The sequence below is a fragment of the Silurus aristotelis genome (genome assembly GCF_946808225.1).
Source record: "Silurus aristotelis genome assembly, chromosome: 1".
NCBI classification, from domain to species: domain Eukaryota; kingdom Metazoa; phylum Chordata; class Actinopteri; order Siluriformes; family Siluridae; genus Silurus; species Silurus aristotelis.
Genome location: NC_139574.1, coordinates 3735879 through 3758740, shown reverse-complemented (window position 1 = coordinate 3758740; position 22862 = coordinate 3735879). Strand labels below are relative to the sequence as shown.

The 22862-nt window shown below is 40.4% G+C and overlaps 1 protein-coding gene and 2 long non-coding RNA genes across 6 annotated transcripts in view; 2 read left to right on the top strand and 1 right to left on the bottom strand.

Annotated features, from left to right (window-relative positions):
• Nucleotides 1-361: 361 nt before the first annotated feature.
• LOC310730813 overlaps nucleotides 362-22862 on the top strand; it is a 70141-nt gene continuing 47640 nt past the window's right edge. The window contains exon 1 of the long non-coding RNA XR_014534971.1: nucleotides 362-376. This is a non-coding gene — a long non-coding RNA (uncharacterized lncRNA). The remainder of the gene's footprint in view (nucleotides 377-22862) is intronic.
• The window catches only part of rnpc3 (RNA-binding region (RNP1, RRM) containing 3), a 33343-nt gene continuing 27415 nt past the window's right edge, over nucleotides 16935-22862 (bottom strand). For 2 of the 3 annotated variants that reach the window (XM_083546860.1, XM_083546859.1), the window contains exons 12-17: nucleotides 21095-21256; nucleotides 20801-20895; nucleotides 20545-20603; nucleotides 18741-18873; nucleotides 18416-18485; nucleotides 16935-17049 (exon numbers count right to left, since the gene is read on the bottom strand). In XM_083546860.1, coding sequence (XP_083402986.1) covers nucleotides 17039-17049; nucleotides 18416-18485; nucleotides 18741-18873; nucleotides 20545-20603; nucleotides 20801-20895; nucleotides 21095-21256 — 530 coding nt within the window. In that variant the 3' untranslated portion in view covers nucleotides 16935-17038. The remainder of the gene's footprint in view (nucleotides 17050-18415; nucleotides 18486-18740; nucleotides 18874-20544; nucleotides 20604-20800; nucleotides 20896-21094; nucleotides 21257-22862) is intronic. The other variant, XM_083546861.1, reaches the window with a different exon arrangement.
• LOC310730767 lies at nucleotides 19289-20550 on the top strand. Of its 2 annotated transcripts, none has more exons than XR_014534949.1 (3): nucleotides 19289-19420; nucleotides 19523-19841; nucleotides 20416-20550. It is a non-coding gene; the product is annotated as an uncharacterized lncRNA (long non-coding RNA). The 2 variants fall into 2 exon arrangements; XR_014534950.1 differs by having other exon boundaries at nucleotides 19490-19841.

Genomic DNA, 22862 nt, shown 5'->3' with positions numbered 1-22862 from the left:
AAGGAGCAGCGTGATGAATTTAAGATGGTTTCACGTTGATAAAAATTTAATCATAATTACTGACAGGCCGTCAGCCGTGCGGAGCTTCAGCGATCTCGCGATGAAGACACGCGACATGTCAAATCGATCCGCTTTTCAATTGAAGTGTCGGCATTCGGCCTCCCGCGATTACTGTATGACTTAATCGTGCTGATCTGAGAGCCTCCTGAATAAAGGGTCCATTTTTTAAACAAATACACTGTATGTGAAATAAATATTGGGACACCTGACATTTCCGCCCATATGGGTTTCTTCCTCAAACTGTTACCTTAAAGTTGGAGGCACAAAATTTGGCTTTTGGATGTGGGATCATGAACATCATGACAATGCAAACCCTGTGCATGAAGCCAGTTTCATGAAGATCTACTTTTTATATGTTGGTGTGGAAGATCTCCTGTTATTCATACCCGAGTGGGATGGTTTGGGACCCCAATCCTCCTCACCTACATCACCTGACCTGCTGAATCTCTGAAAATCTCCACAAATTCTAGTGGAACATCTTCCCAGAAAAATTGAGTTTTTTAAACAAGCAAAATGGGGAGTAAATGTGGAATGGGATGTCCCCAAACCTTTGTTTATATAGTGTATGTCTGGGCAAAACTACAAAGGGAGAGTGGTAGCTCCAGTGGTTAAGGCGCTGGGTTACTTATCGGAAGGTCGGAGGTTTAAGCCCCGGTATCGCCAAACTTCCACTCTTGGGCCCTTGAGCAAGGCCCTTAACCATCTGTGCTCCAGGGGCGCCGTATCATGGCTGACCCTACACTCTGACTGCAGCTCCTGAGTAAGCTGGGATATGCGAAGAGGAAATTTCACTGTGTATTTAAATGGCCGCTTACAGATTGAGTTGTCACGAAGAACATCAAGATAAGGGTTCGAGTCTCCAGTTTGTTTTTGTGTCCACTATAGCTGCAGCTTCCTGCTCAGTGGGGAACATGATGTGATCCTCTGCTGCTGGAACCTGTTCTCAGATGCTTTTCTGCTCAGCATGGTTGTAAAGACTGGTTATTGGTGTGGTATTTACTGAAGCAGCTCGATCTGGTTGTTCTCCTTTGATTTCGCTAGAATCTAAATCTAAAGACCTGATTCTGAAGTTCTTAAACCAGGACCAGCAGCTATCACACCACCGAGATCTTCTCCCCATTCTGATGTTTGAACTGAAACCGTTTGATTGACCCTACAGTACAGACCAAAAGTTTGGACACACCTTCTCATTCAAAGAGTTTTCTTTATTTTCATGACAATGAAAATTGTAGATTCACACTGAAGACTATGAATTAAAACATGTGGAATTATATATGGAATTATATACATAACAAAAAAGTGTGAAACAACTGAAAAATGTCATATTGTAGGTTCTTCAAAGTAGCCACCTTTTGCTTTGATTACTGCTTTGCACACTCTTGGCATTCTCTTGATGAGCTTCAAGAGGTAGTCACCTGAAATGGTCTTCCAACAGTCTTGAAGGAGTTCCCCGAGAGATGCTTGGCACTTGTTGGCCCTTTTGCCTTCACTCTGCGGTCCAGCTCACCCCTAAACCATCTCGATTGGGTTCAGGTCCGGTGACTGTGGAGGCCAGGTCATCTGCAGCACCCCATCACTCTCCTTCTTGGTCAAATAGCCCTTGATGCCTTCAGTGTGACTCTACAATTTTCATAGTAATGAAAATAAAGAAAACTCCTTGAATGAGAAGGTGTGTCCAAACTTTTGGTCTGTACTGTATATGTGGAGGACTTGCTGCCACATGATTGGCTGACTGGATCCCTGCCTAAAGAAAAAGGTGTACAGATGATCCTGTTAATGAAAATGAACACCATTTATTCTACAAAACTGGCTTTAATGTGCAGCTGCTTCCTTCTGGTCATCAAGCACTTCTGGGTTGAGGCCTCACCATCTTATAGACAGAGATCTATTCTGATCTATACTTTCCAGACTCTCAGGCTTACCTCAGGGTTTAATCTCATCTGGATTCTGGAGATTCCTAACCTGGTGATGTTCTCACCAATATTCTCACTTATGTTCTTCTTCACTCTTATTCCGGCTCTTTCATTAGGAATAAACATCAGGTTCATATTTTCTGCTTTGTGATTACACCCATAGTATTTAGAATAAAAGAAACCCACCCATACAACCACATGGAGCTGAGCTGAGCTGAGTCGTTAACATCAACGTTTATTCAATCCAAACATACAATAGGTAAAGCTCCATGATTTCCAGTTCGTTCTGCATCACTGCTGCAGAGTGCGACACACACACACACACACACACACACACACACTCTCAGCATGGCGTACTGTCTAAAATGTCGGCACCCTCTTTATTCGAGCGATGCTCCAGCGCCCTCCTGATGTTTCAGAAGTGAAACAGCTTCAGGCAGAAGCACCTGTTTGAGATGCAGCACAGGATAAAAAAAAAGGCATATTGGAAGCAAAGCAGCTCAGTGGGAGACGTTTCTTACACATCCTCCTCAGAGCGCGAAGAAAAAAAAAACACGGCCCTGAGAGATCCAAGCGGCGGATTTATATATTTCCCTTAGATGGTTTCAGATGGTTTTTTGCCGTCATAAATTCTGCACAGCTACACAAATACCACTGTGGGGAATAAGCAAGGTTACCGGATGCAAGCTAGGGCCTGAGATTTAGCTGGAGTTTCTGACAACACACAAAGAGAAATGAGACGGAGAGCATGGTGGACGTCCTCCATCTTGTCTCTGCTAATGTAAATCCGGAGCGTAAATGCAGCACTGGAGAGCTTTGTCCATGTTTGTGACGCGTCCCGAGGGAAAAAGTCGACAACTCGCAGGAGTAAATCTTTTCGGAAAAAAGAGCCGTTAATGGAGGTTAAAAAAATACCATCAGCCAAACATATTTTTGTTCAGTTTTTTTCTAATATTCTCCTTTAAGTTTATAGGAACATCCTAATTAAACCCTGAGGATCATCACTGCTGCTGTGTAGTATTTTAAAGAACAGCAACACTTCTGCTTTATTTAGAAATCGAGACTTTATTAATCCCACTTTTCTGTTCTGGGTTTCCAAGATTAGACATCTTATCTTTCATTACATCATATTAAATTCAACATCACATCTTAGATGACACAGCTGAAAGATGTCTACTGAAAGTATTCTGATTGGGGTTTTTGCGATAACATTATTCTACATCAGTATACTGGATAATGTCAGGATTCTGTCCTGAATAATTGTGTATAAACATCCTCAATAACTGTACATACTATTAAGTTTTGACTACTCTGGATAGTTACATTACATATATTAATTTACATTATTACAGTTGATAATGTTGTATTACCTAAATATATTACTATCCTGCATAACTTTACTATCCTGCATAAAGGATAACTTTACAGTACTATCCTAGATCACTTTACATTATTGTACTAGGTAGCTTTACATTACTATCCTGGATATTTTTTATATTGTTATCCTGGATTACTTTACATTTCTGTCCCAGGCAATTCCAAAAATACTATCCTGGATAACTTTACATCACTGTCCTGGATAACTTTTACATTACTATTCTGGATAACTTTACATTACTATCCTGAATAACTTTTACATTACTATCCTGGTACTATCCTGGATAAGCTTTACATTACTATCCTGGATAAGCTTTACATTACTATCCTGGATAACTTTACATTACTATCCTGGATAACTTTACATTACTATTCTGGATAACTTTACATTACTATCCTGGATAACTTTTACATTACTATCCTGGTACTATCCTGGATAACTTTACATTACTATCCTGGATAAGCTTTACATTACTATCCTGGATAAGCTTTACATTACTATCCTGGATAACTTTTACATTACTATCCTGGATAACTTTACATTACTATCCTGGATAACTTTACATTACTATCCTGGTACTATCCTGGATAAGCTTTACATTACTATCCTGGATAACTTTTACATTACTATCCTGGATAACTTTACATTACTATCCTGGATAACTTTACATTACTATCCTGGATAACTTTTACATTACTATCCTGGATAACTTTTACATTACTATCCTGGATAACTTTACATTACTATCCTGGATAACTTTACATTACTATCCTGGATAACTTTACATTACTATCCTGGATAACTTTTACATTACTATCCTGGATAACTTTTACATTACTATCCTGGATAACTTTACATTACTATCCTGGATAACTTTACATTACTATCCTGGATAACTTTTACATTACTATCCTGGATAACTTTAAATTACTATCCTGGTACTATCCTGGATAACTTTACATTACTATCCTGGATAACTTTTACATTACTATCCTGGATAACTTTACATTACTATCCTGGATAACTTTACATTACTATCCTGGATAACTTTACATTACTATCCTGGTACTATCCTGGATAACTTTACATTACTATCCTGGATAACTTTTACATTACTATCCTGGTACTATCCTGGATAACTTTACATTACTATCCTGGATAGCTTTTACATTACTATCCTGGATAACTTTACATTACTATCCTGGTACTATCCTGGATAACTTTACATTACTATCCTGGATAGCTTTTACATTACTATCCTGGATAACTTTACATTACTATCCTGGTACTATCCTGGATAACTTTTACATTACTATCCTGGATAACTTTACATTACTATCCTGGTACTATCCTGGATAACTTTTACATTACTATCCTGGATAACTTTTACATTACTATCCTGGATAACTTTACATTACTATCCTGGATAACTTTACATTACTATCCTGGATAACTTTCCTGGTCCTCACAATACTTTACCAAGTAAAACTCTCCTGGACAACATTATATTACTGTTGTAAATGTGATAATAGTGTAATGTAAATGTAGTGTAGTGTAATGTAGTGCAGTGTAAAAGCAACATATATGACCAACTATATGTCCTAGAAAGTGACAAAATAAAAGCAAATCTAACAAAAACAATGGGATTAGACAGCTTGTGTTACACATGATAATAAAGAGACAATTGAAACATGGCTGATTATCTGTTTATCCAGTTCAAACACGTTTGGGAGGCAGGAAAAGCTCATTACCCTGGTTGCAGCACAACCACGACCTTCCCGCCAACTCTTATCAAAGGCATTAAACATCAATTATTCAAATGAATGACTTCACTTCGACTCTAAATGTTACTCATTTGGACAACTTCATGAAAGTTGCAGGATTTGTACGCATGAAATATGCATGGGAAAGCCATCAGGTGCTCCATAATGAATAAGCACACCTTGGAAGTGACATGTTGACTCGGGAAGTGATTAGACATGGACGATTTCCTCAACAGGTCATTGGATGACTTTCACTAACTACAGTAAGTTTAGGGGGTTATCTTTTTTTATCCTGAAGAATAAGATTTAAAGTAAGACTGTGTATAGGCGTGTGGATGAACTGATCTTATCTAAACATTGCTATCCTGAATTACAATGCAGCAGAAATTTCACAATACTATCCTGTATAACCTTTACATTTTTTTGTTGATGATTTACATTACTACCCTGTATAACCTTTTCATTGCTATCTTGTAAAACTTTACATTATTTTCCAATATAACTGCTACATTACTATTCTACAAAACTTTACATTACTCTCCTGTACAACTTTATATTACTTTCCTGTATCAGTTTACATTATTATACAGAATTATTTTAATATAACTGTCATGTAAAACTTTACATTCAATTCAATATGTCTTTTACATTACTATCCTGCAAACTTTACATTACTGTCCTGTAAAAATTTACATTATTCTCCTGTACAACTTTATATTACTTTCCTGTATAATTTTTCATTATTATACAGAGTAAATTTTATATCACTGTCCAGTAAAACTTTACATTACTTTCACGTAAAACTTCACATTATTAGCGAGTATAATTCCGCCATTACTCTCATGTAAAACTCTATAATACTTTCCTGTATAATTTTACATTAGTATTTTCTCTAACTTTATATTTTCATGGTGAAAAACTTCCAGTCTGGTTAACATCATATTGGAATTACATTTAGATTCCTACTAATAAATGTCCTTTTTTATTCATTTAAATTATTTGCTAAATATAAACCTGTAAGCAAAAACATGATTCGTATTGCCTATGTGTTTTTTCACAAGAGAAACTGTCGAGTTCTCAGTAGCCCTGATGTCATAGATCCTGTTGCATTACCTGAATATGACTGTGTGGTCACTTCCAACTCCACAACCATCATCAAGTTTGCTGATGACACTGTTGTGGTGGGTCTGATCTCCAACAACGAGATGAGACGGCCTACCTACAGGAGGTTAGAAACCTGGAGAGATGGTGCCAGGAGAACAACCTTCTCCTGAACGTCAGCAAGACTAAAGAGTTGATCCTGTCTTGGTCCTGTCACACCAACACCCTGGTGAAGAAGACCCGGCAGCGTCTGTACCATCTAAAACGCTTAAGGGACTTTACCCTCTCAGGTGCTAAAAACCTTCTACACCTGCACCATTGAGAGCGTTCTGACTGGTAGCATCACTTCCTGGTTCGGGAACAGCACCATGCAGGACAGACGAGCCCCCCAGAGGGTGGTGCGTTCAGCTGAACGTGCCATCCACACCGAGCTCCCTAACCTGCAGGACATCTGCAGCACGCGGTGCCGGACTGGAGCCAGGAAGGTTGTGAAGGACCTCAGCCATCCCAATAATGGACTCTTTTCTTTGTTGCGTTCAGGGAAATGCTTCCACTTCCTGAAAGCGAACACAGAGAGAATGTGGAGGAGCTTCTTCCCACAGGCCATTCGGTGTTTAAACCAGGAGACACACAGGATCTAAAAACTGGCCCACTCTCTTCATTATCACACTTTTTCTCTGCACATATCTCACCTTTCGCACTACGACACTTGAAACTCTGGACTTGCACAGCACAGTGCACTTTATATTTTATACCACACCATACCGCACATGGACACTTTACACCTCACCATACCGCACACGGACACTTTACACCTCACCATACCGCACACAGACACTTTACGGACACTTTACACCTCACCATACCGCACACTGACACTTTATAGACATTTCACACCACACCATACTGCACACGGACACTTTATGGACACTTTACACCACACCATACCGCACACGGACACTTTACACCTCATCATACCGCACACAGACACTTTATGGACATTTCACACCACACCATACTGCACACGGACACTTTATGGACAATCAAAAAACCACCTTAAAATTGTTTACTGTTGTTTACTGTTTACTGCTTACTCCCATAAGCATATTTTTGTATAAACATCTTTTTCTCTCATATACATCTTTATATATTCTTATATTTTATATAATTTTTATACTTTATTTATCTGTCTTCTTTTGCTTTGTATTATTTTTCACCCCATTCTATTCCCTCATGCCGGACCGTCATAAAAAGCATTTCACTGCATTTCGTACCCTGTATGTATGTGTATGTGACAAATAAAATTAGATTTGAAGTCTCTCACATCATTTCTTACCCATTTTAAATAAAGGTCACATGATATGAAATAAACTTAAAAACACATTTTTTATTGGACACTTTTATAAAGCTAACAAATGTGCCTTAGCTTTCTGTTAAATAAGCTCATAGGCCTTGGCTAGCTAGCTCACAGATCAAGAATTGATTTAATGTATGCAATGTAGAGGTTGAATATAGCATGCTAGTTTCATGCTAAGTGATGGGATCAGTAGATAGAATGGGTTAAAAATTTGGACCTAAATTGTTTTTAAATAATCCTACAGCCATTTTGAAATAAAGGCCTATTTGAAATACAAATGATCCAGTGATGCTGATGCCCATGAATTTACTGCCAAAACAAAAAGTTTCACAAAAGAAATATTCCATTGAAATGTTTGCTAATTAGTCATTTCCGATTAGAACAGAGATCGCAGCCAACAAGTTCCCAGCATGTGAGGACTGTTAGAAAAGCAGCCCAGGCTCCTCGTGAAGCTGCTGAGAGACGCAAAGCTTCATGACTACTTTGAAGAATTTAAAAACATAACGTGGACAAAATCAGAAATATCCCAAATGCCCAATTATTGAAAAGTAGTGGATCAGATTTGCATTTAATAATAAAGGAATGAGCACTTTGGGTATCTTGTTAAACACTGTGCAGTTCTAAATCACCATCATCATCATCATTATTACCATCACCACAACATCATCACCACTATCATCACTACCAGCATCATCACCATTATAACCACCATCATCATCATCACCAACACTTCCCCATCACCTTCCTCACCATCACAAATTTCACCACCATAACCACTATCATCACCACCACTATTATAAATACCATCATCACCACTATCATTATCACCATAACCACTATCATTAGCTTCACATTATGACCAACACCACCATCATCCCCACCACATCTCCACCACCATCATCATCACACTATTATAACCACTATCACAACCACCATCAATTTTATTACCATCATAAATACCATCACCACCACCACCATCATCATCATCATTATAACCTCCATCACAAACACCATCATCATCATCATCATCATCATCATCATCATTATATCCACCACCATCTTCACTTTCATCAGCATCATAAATACTATCATCAACATTACCATCATCATCCCTACCACATCACCATCATCGCCATCATCATCATAATAACCACCACCATTACTTTCATTACTATCATAAATACATCACCACCATTACCATAAACACCATCACCAACACCAACATCATCATCATCACCAACACATCATAAAATACCATCATCCCCACCACATTACCATCACCACCATAATCATTATCAAAAACATGATTTCAAACTCCTCCTCCTCCTCCTCATCATCATCATCATCATCATCATTACATTCCTCTTGGTACAATTTACTGCAGATAAACCAGGAGTTAATGCAGATAATCCAGCTGTATGCATGAGTTTGTTCTCTCATAACAAAACCTCTGCAACAAACTAGTTTTACTTTTTCTTCCTGCAAATGTTTTCGAAATAAATATAAATATATATTAGAAATAATTGAAGTGATTTGTTTTCTTTGTACATTCTTCTTTGATTTTGCAGCTATTAATTAGCTTTCTTTTCCGAGCCTCAGTCGGGTTCTCAGAGGAGCCCATGGTTAAGTGTTTGAAGAGTCAAAGAATTTGTTACACTCTAGAACTGGCATCAGCTAAAAACAAGTGCAACCACTTCACTGAATTGTGAGACTTTACAGTTGGAAGGGTGGCCAAACTTTTGCACAGGTCACAATTTATAAAAAAAACATGTAAGGAATAACTTACTGACAGTAGAATGCCAGACAGGTATATCATATAGTATACAGACAGACTGGTAGATTAGAGGAACAGGTAGTAGATTAGATAGACTGCCAAATAAGTAGATTAGATGGACTGCTAGACAGGTAGATTAAATAAACATATAGTAGATTAGATTAAAAAAAAAAAAAAAAAAAAAAAAAGATTGTAGAATAGATAGACTTCCAGAATGGTAGGTTAGAAAAACAGATAGTAGATTAGACAGACTGCCAGAATGGTAGATTAGATAAACAAATAGTATATAGACTGCCAAACATGTAGATTAGATGGACTGCTAGACAGGTAGATCAGATAAACAGGTAGATTCGATTAAAAAAGATGGTAGAATAGAAAGACAGCCAGAGACGTAGATTAGAGGGACTGCTAGACAAGTAGATCAGATAGTAGATAGACAGACTAGTAGATTAAATGAACAGATAGTAGATTAAATGGAATGCCAGACAGGTGGATTAGATGTACAGATATTAGATTAGATGGACTGTCAGACAGGTAGATTAGAAGTCTACCTAATCTACTATCGGTTTATTTAATCTACCTGTCTGACAGTCCATCTGGTATATAAAAGGGGATTAACAGATAGACAGACAAGTAGATTAGATGGATAGATTGAATTAAACAGGTATATGAAGAATAGACAAAAAATGGATTAGATGGAGAGAATTGCAGATTAGACAGGTAGACCAAGAAGTAGATTGGAAGACTAGACAGTAGGGTTGATTATATGGATACATAGACAGAGATAAATTGACAGGTAGATTAGATACTTCTGTGCTTGACATGATTTGAGTGATGATCATGTCATAGCTAATGTTTTTAATGGCTTTGCTCCAATAGTTGTATTTGCTTTTCTATAATTCTGAAATGAATTAAAATATTTGTGTTTAAAGAGTATTTTGAGAGTGTATGTGGGGAACCATGACTTCGATGTCTATTTTATTCATGACATCCTAAGGGTTACAATATCCAAAACATTCCCCATAAGAAGTTCATTGTGTGTTCAGGTTATGTAAAGACTTGGGCCTTATTGCACTTACAGGTATGTACATAAACCCCAGCCACGCCCACATCCATGTTACCCTCGAATCTGCCCTGAACCTCCTCAGTGTTTGGTCAAGCGGTGCGACCAGAACATTTCAGAGGAAATTCATATGCAGGCTTTATGTAGTGAAGCAAACCTGTTTACACTGTTTATCTGTCCAATGACATTCCCGAGCGGAGATTTGTCATTGTAGCAGGAATTATGGCTGATGAATGTCTGGGTAATTTTCAATATTTCCGCTGCCGCTGATGCATTTGTCATCGTTGGAGTCGGCGGAGGAACGGGGCACAGATGGGAACTCCTCTCGGCTGGCAGTGAAGTATGAGCCGTGGGTCGAGAGCCGGCTCTCCCCTGCGTCTGATGCTCACGGGTGATGGATGATGACGTCTGCATAGATATTCACCTGCAGGGGAAAATTCCTGAGATCGGATTCATTACCATAATGATGCGACGAGACGCTCGCTTCACCAGACAGACCGATCTCTGATCACAAACAGTCAGGCTGGTAGATTAGTTAGATATAAAGGCAGATTGAGGGATGGATAAACAGACAGACAGGTAGATTAGACCTACAGACAGAGTTTATACACAGACAGGCAGATAAAATAAACATATAGGTAGATTAGACAGAGACAGAAAATCTGATTGGATGGTAGTATAGAAGGATAGAGAGACAGGAATTATCGATAGACATTAATCTATTAGACAGATTAGATGAAGAGACAGACAGGTGGGTTATAGAATCAGATAGGTAGATTAGACAGAGATAAAAAAGCAGATTGGATGGTTGTATAGAAGGATAGACAGACTGGCACTATCCCTATACTGACAATTAGATTAGACAGACAGACGGGTAGGTTATACAATCAATTAGATTGATTTATTTTTTCATCCGAATGGGAAATTTACAACAAATATTTAGACAGATAGATGACAAGTAGATTAAAAGAACAAAGAAATGGATAGATAGGATGAATAGAAATGTAAATTCCAGAGAGAAAGACAGACAGAGAGGTAGAATAGATGGACAGATATGTAGATTAGACAGATAAAATATTTAGATTCAAAGAATGGACAGGCAAAGGTTAATTAGATAGATAGAGATGTGAAGAACAAAGATAGACAGACAGATAAGATTAGATGTAGATTAGAAAGACTAACCAGAAGAATAGGTAAGAAAGGAGATTAGATTATTAGACACTAAGGTAGAGTTCAATGACAGACAGACTGGTAGATTGGTAGACAGAGAAGACAATTTGATAAACAGACTAAACAAGATAAAAAAAAGATGAGTAGATTAAAAGAATGAAAACTAATTAATGATAAAAAGGTGGAGTACGGAGACCAACAAACAGATGTAGATTAGACACAGATTAGATGAAAAGACCATTAGAATATGTCAGAAAAGGGGATTGGATGGCTAGACATAAAGGTAAATTCCATAGACAGACATACAGGCGGGTAAATTAGACAGGCAGACAGAGATAGATTCCAAAGCTAGATATAATGGTAGATTAGATTAAATTAGATTAGATAGAACAACTATGTAGTTTAGAAGATTAGACAAATTGGATGAACAGAGAAATAGATGAAATGGACAAACAGATGTATGCAGATTAGATACAGTAGGTAAGCATAGAAGTAGATTGGAGAATAGATGTGGTAAATTAGACGGAATGAGAGACAGATAGATTAGACAGCGATGGATGATGATTTCCAGAACGATGCGAGGAAAATCTGAGTGGAAACAACTTGTTTTTATTTTATATAAATTGTTTAAATGATGTTCTTCAGTCTACAGTCAGTGTGTCCTCAATGACTCATGATGACACACAACACACACACACACACACACACACACACACATCAGGAAAGTGAAGTGAGCAGTTGTGAGGAACAGATCGTTTGTTTTTTTCAGACAGCTTGTTTTCCTGAATGACTGTGTCACGAGCGTTTATTGCGCTTTGTACCCCGACATGGTTGCAGCTGCTGATCACATCCCCGAGCTCCTGTTCAGTCCCAGATCTGAAGCACAGACGCTAGCTGACAGAACTGGGCACTTTGGAAAGCACAATCTGCTCGCTGGGAGGCGGAAATCTTGTAGAGGAAAGCAATTTTGTCTGTCACAATGAGGGGCTAAAAATTTCCACATGACAATTAATATATGATTTGAAGGAATGAAACTTTCCACCGTTCACACACAAACAAACAGCGTGCTTAGCTGCGTCCTGCTTTACAGATATTTTAGGCGATTTGCAGATCTTCATGGAGCTGGTTTTGGGGCTCCTAGTTTAAGTAAAAGGAATAAACACACATGGCTAGAAAAGTTGGGTATCCCAATACATTTGGTAATATGGTGCACATTTCAACACAACACAAAAAGATTAGACACAATGACATTAAACAGGATGGTAAAAATACCTATACGCTATAGACAGGTAGATTAGACTGACATACTAGCTGTTCATACTGTTAAGATTGGATGGACAGACAGGTAGGAAAATTAGGACACAGGCAAGTCAATTACATTGAAACAAAAGTACGTTGGACAAACTGACATGAAAGTTGAATGGACAGACACATAGATTAGATTGTCCTAAAGAAGATTGGGTGGACAGGGAAATCATACATACAGGTAGAGTTTTCAGAGAAGGACATTTGGTCGATTTTAAAATGACACGATCAGACATGGATTAGACTCTTCAGAGCAGTAAATTAGACAGACAGAATATTAGATTACACAGAAAGACCGATAGATTAGACACTGTGTTTATTGTAACAGAATCTCAAGGATTCCGCAGACTAAAAAAGGTCACAAATTTTAAACATTTTATAATCAACTAAAGAAGGTGCTAAGCCATGAGTGACATGAGATTCAAGTGGAAATCTGGAAGAAATCCAGAGATATATCTGATATAAATCTGTAAGTGTACAGTAGATTATTTTAAGGATTGAGAAAATATTCCTTAAAAAAAAGATAAACAACATTTGGTAACATTTGTGGGGGGGTGGCATCTTAGCAGTTAAGGCGTTGGATTTTTGGATTTGAAGGCCACACCAAACTCCCATTCCTAAGCTCCTGAGCAAGGCCCTTAAACCTATAGCTGCTCAGTTGTATGAATGAGATGAATGTTAGTCTCTCTGGATAAGGGTGTCTGAGAAATGCCCTAAAACGTACAAGTTTCCGAGTTAAAGCTCTATCGGAGGCTGGATGGAAGCGATTTTCTTTTATGCCGTGATGATGCAATGTTGGGTATTAACTTTATAAAGGATATTAGTGTTTATGAAGTACGTGTGATTTAATTTCTGACACCAGACGAAGGACCTTTTTTTATCTCACTGCTGCCGAAGAAGCAAGAGGACCAAGCACCAATGAGCCATGGCCTTCCACAGAGGTGCAGCGGGGTCACCTCAAGTCCACCTCTTTGGCGTTGTACTTCATGTGCGTGTGTGCCAGCTTTTGGACCGTTCCTCTACTGACACCGCCATCTGTTGCAGAATTGCTGAAAGCTGAAATCGCTGCCGGTTGGCTCACGTTCTAAATTTAGTCCCCATTAAAATCCCATCTCCATCAGTCCATGATCAGAGAAAGGGACAGCCCAGCATCACATGCAATCCCACTCTTCTTCTCTGTCTGATCATTTATCCATCCATTCATCCATCAGTGGTTTTTTAGATCAGATAGCAAACAAGTTGGACAGAAAGGTAAAGATGATGGACTAACACACAGTTTGAGAGACAGCAAGGTAGATTTGTTGGACTGAGATGAATTAGACAGAAAGAGTAGATTAGACACGCTGACAGAGGGACAAAAAACAGGCAGACATGTAAAGAAGGGTTGACATGGAGACAAACAGATGAGACAGATTAAACGAATAGACCTGTATGTGCATAATGAACCAGACAGTCAGATTAGACTAGCAGACAAAGATAAAAAAATTATGCAAGATAGTGCAAGATGGCGGCCCACCTGGGCGGAGCGGCTTCTATGGCTTCAGCTAACGGTGCAATCTTTTCCTCTAAAACTTGTCAAAGAGACTGTAGCTGTAACTGTTGTTCAGACAGTATCACCCAGCACTACCACTGTGAAACCCTAATGGCTCTGGGCTCAAAGAATAACTTTTATATAACAAACTCACTATTAAAGACACTATGTGGTCTAGGCGGACAAAGAAAGACCACCATGGCAGCTATTTGGGTACAAAGAGAACCCGGAAGTGAGGAAAGCGAGCTGGCATCAGCTGGAGGCTAAAAGATAACCCTGGCCAACTGGCGCTCCCGTCAGTACTACTGGCTAATGTGCACTCTTTAGACAACAAAATTGATGACCTTTAGACTCCAATTAACAAAACAAGCTGAAACAAGGAACTGCAGTGTGCTTATTTTTACAGAAAACGTGGCTGCAGAGCAAGGTATACACTGAGTCTGTGACTGGGTACATAGAGAAGTATATTGAGGATGTAACTGTGGGGGAAAAAATTCCAGAAGCCATGGATGACTAGGGGGTCCATGCCCTGCTATAACAGAGATGCTTCCTTTAAGATGGGGGTAAAAGGACCTATCAGGTCAACAAGGGTTCAGCTTTCCAAAGCCATCAGGAAAGCAAAACACCAGTATGCATGGAAAATGATCAACCCCTTCTGTGATACTAAGGACTCCAGAGGCATGTGGAAGAGCATTCATGCCCTAACTGACTACAAATTTACATCACATGCCAACAACAGTGACCCCCATCTCCTTGGCATGTTAAATGACCGACGCACGATTTAAAGATGTGAACAACATTTGAGCATGCAAGTCCACAGTCATGGACTGTGCTGACCAGCTGGCAGGTGTCCTCACAGACATCTTTAACATTTCCCTGATCCAGGCTTCAAAAAGACCACCATCATCTCATTGTGGAAAAAGTCAACAGTAAGGCATCTCTCAATGATTACCGTCCAGTAGCACTGACTCCCAAGCATAATGAAGTGCTTTCAGTGTCTAGTCAAGAGGCACATCCACTCTACTCTGCCCAAACTCTTGCTCTCAACGTCCTCTCACATCTGTACACAAAGGACACATATGGCAGAAGACTGTTTGTTGATTTTCAATACAATCGTCCCTCATCAACTTGTGGGAAACGCTTTCTACTGGGACTCAACACTCCACTCTGCAACTGGATTCTAGACTTCCTGACAGAGAGACCACAGTCAGTGCACATCGGCAGCAGAACATCAGTCACCAGCACACTGAACACAGGTGTCCCCAAGGCTGTGTGCTCAGCCCACTGCTGTTCACTCTGCTTACCCACGACTGTATGGCAAGGTCAGAATCCAACCTCATCGTCAAGTATGCTGATGACGCGACAATGAAACACCATTCAGAGAAGAGGTGGAACAACAGGTGAACTGGTGTCACAACCACCACCTGTCTTGCAATGTAGACAAAACAAAGGAGATCGTTGTCAGGGTCGGATTTTCAATCTGCAAAATTTGTGCCATATCTGTTGCTCTGGCTTTTAAAGTTAAACTGATATAAAAAATATAACAAATATTTGTTTAAACTTTTTTTTGCTTAAATCTGTTAATCAACCTCAGTTCTGATTAAAATTTATATATTTTTTTAAATCCAGCATTTTAATTGCCAGATTAATTAGTGACGTCACAGATATGAGGGAAAAAGACAAAATTACTTAATTTAAAGATAAAAAATTTGATTGTGGACTGTTTTTTTTTTTTTTTAAACCATTTATCAGTCCTTGATGTGTCAAAGATAAGTAAAAAAACCTGACTTCTGCTTGCCTAGATAAGATCAGGCAAGCAGAAATGATATAGAGGAATAGATTAGACAAATGAGTCAGGCAGATAAGTGAAAAGATTGATAGATTTGACAAACTGAGAGATGCAAATATACACAAAGAGGTAGACTGGACATAGAGATGTGTAGATTAGATAGATTTTGGGATGTAAATATACCCAGACAGGTACATTGGACATACCAATGGGTAGATTGGACAGACTGTGAGATGCAAGTATACAAAGAGAAGTAGATTGGACAGAGAGGGTTAAATTAGACAGACTGAGATGCAAATATTCAGATATGTAAATTGGACATGCAGATGGGTAGATTAGACCGTGATGAAAATGTACAAAGAGGCAGATTAAACATACAGATAGACACAGATCCATACAGATACAGACATACAGGTAGATTAGACAGACTGTAAAATGCAATTATACACAGAGAGGTAGATTGAATATTCATATGGGTAGATTGGACAGACAAAAACAGACCAACTGGTTAATATTGTAGATCAGACAGAAAGGCAGTTAATACAGAGCCTAAAAAAACAAGACAGAGAAAGATTAGATGGCCACAAACAGACAGATAGACCCTGATCTCATCACAGCTCCCCCCAATCTGTGTGTGTGTGTGTGTGTGTGTGTGTGTGTGTGTGTGTGTGTGTGTGTGTGTGTGTGTGTGTGTGTGTGTGAGAAAAGCAAATACACAAGAAAATCCACATCACTGATATGAAACACTTTATTTCTTCACACTGTAATAATAATTGTAGTAAGGACTCGGACATAGTGATGAACTTCTCACTGAGGCACTGAGGAGAAGATTCTTCACCTGGTAGCTGTGAGACACAAGTGAGACAGCATGGAGCTCAAGACAACAAGGAACCAATATGTCTATATGATAATATCATGTAATAGTACTGATGATGCATACAGTCAGTCTGTGAAAGAATATGCAAGATTAATGACTGTGACACACACACACAACACACACACACACACACACACACACACACAGAGTAACAATGTCTGAATACCACGTCAACATTTTCAACAAGGACAAACACACATTTAACTCTCAAAACTTCTACATGTGATAAAAAAAAATGCCAAATTGAGAGAACTTAAAGGGGGTGGGGCCAAAGAGCTGGAAGTTTCCTTAATTTTTTCCTTCAATTTGTTTTATCCCAAATTGGTTATGGAATAAAACAAATTGAAGGAAAAAATTAAGGAAACTTCCAGCTCTTTGGCCCCACCCCCTTTAAGTTCTCTCAAATTGGTCCTGCCCACATTACACTGCCACATCCCTCACCACTCGGCAAACATTCTCTTGGCAATGCCCACTAAGCTATGTAACTGCCCACTTAACCATGCCTTTCTCTATGTTTGTTTACACTCAATTCGCTATTTGTTCACATGGCCACACCCACTTCTCTATTTGTTCACTTAGCCACACCCACTCACCTCTTTATTTGCTCACTTGGCCACACTCACTACCTCTCTATTTGCTCATTTGGCCACACCCACTCAGTTCTCTTTCTAGGTGTTTACATGGCCATGGCCACACCCACACACTTTGCAATGTTCACCTGGCCACACCCACTCACCTCTCTTTCTCCGAATATCTCATTGTCCACACCCACTTACCTCTCTTTTTAAGTGTTCACATGGCCACACCCACTCACCACTTTCTATAGGTATCCACTTGGCCCCACTCACTTACCTTGGCCACTTAACCACACCCCTTAAACTATCTGATGCCTTCTGATGGCAATGTAGCACCACCCTGTCAGTCAGCACTATAGCTGTCCACTTACCCATGTCCCTTTGTTCTAGCTCTCCACTTAGCTCCACTAATTAATCTCTGTGCAGCTACTTGGCCCCACCCACCACTTAGGTGTTTCGCTTTAAATTTCTGCAGCCTACCCAATCAGGAGGTGGCCACATGACCACACCCCTTAATGTTATGAAACCTTCTTTTGGATCCACCCCTTTTCCATTCTATAGGTGTCTTCCTGACTCCTCCCTAAGTCTCTGTAGTTTCCCCCACCTCTCAGTTCTCTACATATGTCTACATGGTTAACGTCTCACTTCCCACTTGACTTCAATTGGCCCATTGCGCACCATTCACATAGCCCCGCCCCCTTGTCAGACTCGAGTAGCTACCATTTTCATCGTTACTATTACCATCATTTTAAAACTTACCCGCCTGTTTTTTTGCTCCCGTCTTGGAATCCGCCGCATCCTGTTTGGGTTTCGCCGACCGAGCGAATTGCTGGAGAGTTTGAAGTTAAGTCTAAAACCCGGAGTGTGAACTCGTCCCTCACTGATTAACATTCACCGCGCGTGAAGACGCGACTGGCATTCAAACCCCCCCCTCACCCACTGTCGCCACACTCGTCCCTTTAAAACACACAAGCCGTGTCGTGCTTCAGGGAAAAAAAACGCGTGCCGCTGATCGACTGACATTTTCATCGCATGGAGAAGCGAGAGTGAGTGACGTGTCTCGAAACGAGCAAGTGAAGGATACAACCACTAGGGGCTTGTCGTGTAGGACGTATCCGTTCGTGTCCCTCAAGGCCTTCTCTGCACTTTTCTCGCTGGGGAGCCCAATGAAGGCTTGACCTTTCATTCTTCCCTCCTTCATTAAAACGATATCAAACCTACACACAAACACACACACCAAAATACAGCAGCAATGCAGCATTTATACTTCAAAGTCTTTATTTAATCCCTTTATTCCAGAATAAAAACATTAAAAAATCACTTCACCAGCTTTATATAACGCAGGCTGGAACTGGTACCATAATAGATACAATATAAACTATCAAATTAGCTCGGGATTAGTCGGAGGTGTCTCTCTGGTAGAAAGGGGGATTAGTGGAGGTGTCTCTCTTAGTAGTAAGGGGGATTAGTGAAGGTGTCTCTCTTAGTAGAACAGGGGATCAGTTGAGGTGTGTCTCTGGTAGTAAGGGGTTAGTAGAGGTGTCTCCCTGGTAGTAAGGGGATTAGAGGAGGTGTCTCTCTGGTAGAAAAGGGGATTAGTGGAGGTGTCTCTTTAGTAGTAAGGGGTTAGTAGAGGTGTCTCTCTGGTAGTAAGGGGAATAGTGGAGGTGTCTCTCTGGTAGTAAGAGGGATTAGTTGAGGTGTGTCTCTGGTAGTAAGGGGATTAGTTGAGGTGTGTCTCTGGTAGTAAGGGGATTAGTTGAGGTGTCTCTCTCTGGTAGTAAGGGGGTTAGTGGAGGTGTCTCTCTCTGGTAGTAAGGGGGATTAGTGGAGGTGTCTCACTGGTAGTAAAAGGGATTAGTGGAGGTGTCTCTCTGGTAGTAAGGGGGATTAGTGGAGGTGTCTCTCTGGTAGTAAGGGGGATTAGTGGAGGTGTCTCTCTGGTAGTAAGGGGGATTCGTGGAGGTGTCTCTTTGGTAGTAAGAGGGATTAGTGTAGGTGTCTCTCTGGTAGTTAGGGGAATAGTGGAGGTGTCTCTCTGGTAGTAAGGGGGATTAGTGGAGGTGTCTCTCTTAGTAGTAAGGGGGATTAGTGGAGGTGTCTCTCTGGGTAGTAAGGGGGATTAGTGGAGGTGTCTCTCTGGTAGTAAGGGGGATTAGTGGAGGTGTCTCTCTGGTAGTAAGGGGTTAGTAGAGGTGTCTCCCTGGTAGTAAGGGGATTAGAGGAGGTGTCTCTCTGGTAGAAAAGGGGATTAGTGGAGGTGTCTCTTTAGTAGTAAGGGGTTAGTAGAGGTGTCTCTCTGGTAGTAAGGGGGACTAGTGGAGGTGTCTCTCTGGTAGTAAGGGGGATTAGTGGAGGTGTCTCTTTGGTAGTAAGGGGTTAGTAGAGGTGTCTCCCTGGTAGTAAGGGGATTAGAGGAGGTGTCTCTCTGGTAGTAAGGGGGATTAGTGGAGGTGTCTCTTTGGTAGTAAGGGGTTAGTAGAGGTGTCTCCCTGGTAGTAAGGGGATTAGAGGAGGTGTCTCTCTGGTAGTAAGGGGGATTAGTGGAGGTGTCTCTTTGGTAGTAAGGGGTTAGTAGAGGTGTCTCCCTGGTAGTAAGGGGATTAGAGGAGGTGTCTCTCTGGTAGTAAGGGGGATTAGTGGAGGTGTCTCTGGAGGAGTGTATGGATTTTCGAAGATGCAGAAAACAGCCACTAGTATTCCTCCCATATTTTAGAGTTTTCAGTCTAAACCACTAATGCAAAACATCTCACTAACAGCTGTAAACTCACTTTTAATGGCTGAGGATCTCTTTAAGCACCAAACTTTATCTATCTAATAATATCTGAGGAACCCTGGTGTGTATTATAATTATTGCAATAGACCAGAGCTTTGGTCACAGAGCTCACCTGTTCCTCTCGTCCTCCGATGAGGTGTCAATGTACCTGCTGTAGATATACTTCAGATCCTGAGAACAAGAGAAAAACACTGAAGTACTGATTCTAATCAAATCACCATCACATGCTGTGACTGACCCAAACACACGCCTGACTTTCTACAGAAAATTCCAGAACCTTGATGAAGCATAGACTCTGCTGTCCTCTAATACATGTGTGTGAATCAGATTCCAGAATTCGTTCACTTTGACTCAATGTTTCTACTCACTTTCTCTTCCACTTGTTTGGCGATGTTCTTCACATAAAGTCTGCAGGTTGGTTCGCCGGGTTCGTAGTTCTTAAACACGGACAACTTTTTCATCTCTGACACACACACACACACACACACACACACACACACACACACATTACACAACGTGCAACATATTATTTATATTGAATAACATAACATTAAACAAACATACACTCTAAACAACCAATTTATTGTGTGTGTGTGTGTGTGTGTGTGTGTGTGTGTGTGTGTGTGTGTGTGTGTGTGTGTGTGTGTGTGAGATTGCTGTACCGTCTCGGGAGAGTCGACCTTTCTCCAGCTCTCTCCTGGAGATGAACTCTGAGGGGATTTCATCCTCTTCCTCTCCACTCTCCTCTGCTCTGCAGCTCTGTGTGCTGGGATAGAGCTTCCCAAATCCCGACGCTTCTGCTTCCTGCTCCGCTGAAACTTTTTCTGTGTGTGTGTGTGTGAGAGAGAGAGAGAGAAAGAGAGAGAGAGAGAGAGAGAAAGAGAGAGAGAAGAATTTAAGACTCAAAACAGATGTTTTGCTCCTAAATTCTGATTACATCTGATATTAGGAATGAAAGTCAGATGGCTAACAAGAGAGGCCACACCTCCTTTCCTAAGAATGAGACACATAGGCCACGCCTCCTTAACCTAGAGGCCACACCTATTTCCCTCAGAACGTGAGAAAAGACCACAACTCTTACAGTAAAATAGGGGCCCCACCCACTTCGCATTAACATGACAGACAGAAGCCACACCTCCTTTACATAGACAGAGGCCACACCTCCACCAAGACACAAAGGCCACACCTCCTTCACTGAGACACAGAGGCCACACCTCCTTCACTAAATGAGAGATGCAGAGGCCACATCTGCTTCACAGAGATATAAAGGCCACACCTTCTTCCCTAAGAATGAGACAAAGGCCACACCTCTTTCACCAAAAACAGGGGACACTCTCACTTTGCATAAACATAGAGGCCACACCCACTTTGCATCAACATAGAAGCCACACCTCCATCCCTAAAACGTAGACTGGGGCCACACCTCCTTTACATAGACATAGAAGCCACACCTTCTTTACATAAAAATAGAAGCCACACCCAAGTTACATAAACAAAGAAGCCACACCTCCTTTACATAAAAAATAGAAGCCACACTTCATTTACATAAACATAGAGGCCACACCTCCTTCACCTACACAGAGACCACACCTACTTTACATAAGCATAGAAGCCACACCTTCACTGAAACAGAGATGCCACGCCCCCTTCAGCTCCCAAAGAATCCAACACGTAGTAATAAAAAAATCAGGGCAATGTGGAGTCATCGTCTAAAAACACATTTGTCCGTATGCACCGCATAATCTGTGTGTGTGTGTGTGTGTGTGTGTGTGTGTGTGTGTGTGTGAGACGTCGTATTGTAAATATTCCCACCTGCACGGTGAGGTGAGCTGATGAATATTTACACGTCTGAGAAAACAACGAGTGAAGACGACAGGCGAGTAAAACAAGCGGCTTACACTCCAGTTAAATCTCTTTTATGTGTGTGTGTGTGTGTGTGTGTGTGTGTGTGTGTGTGTGTGTGTGTGTGTGTGTGTGTGTGAGAAATATGTACAGTAAAAAAAAAAAAAAAAAAAAAAAAGACGATGAGAAATTATGAAGAGCAGCAACCCGGGACAAATCCCTGAGAAACTTGTCACATACAGATCTACTCTGTGTGTGTGTGTGTGTGTGTGTGTGTGTGTGTGTGTGTGTGTGTGTGTGTGTGTGTGTGTGTGTGTTGGAGCAGAAAGCCAAAGTCTACAGTGATAAATTCCTCCTCAAAGAATTGGATAGAGCCGCTCTCTCCATCTCTTTCCTTCTCTCTCTCTTTCCTTCTCTCTCTCTCTCTCTCTCTCTCTCTCTCTCTCTCTCTCTCTCTCTCTCTCTCTCTCTCTCCCCCCCTTTTCTCTCTCTCAATTATCCTGAGTCTTATCGTCTTCTTCTCAAACGCTGCTGTTTATCTGTCCAAAACAAGAAGAACGAAAACAACTCCCTGACTCGCTTTATCCT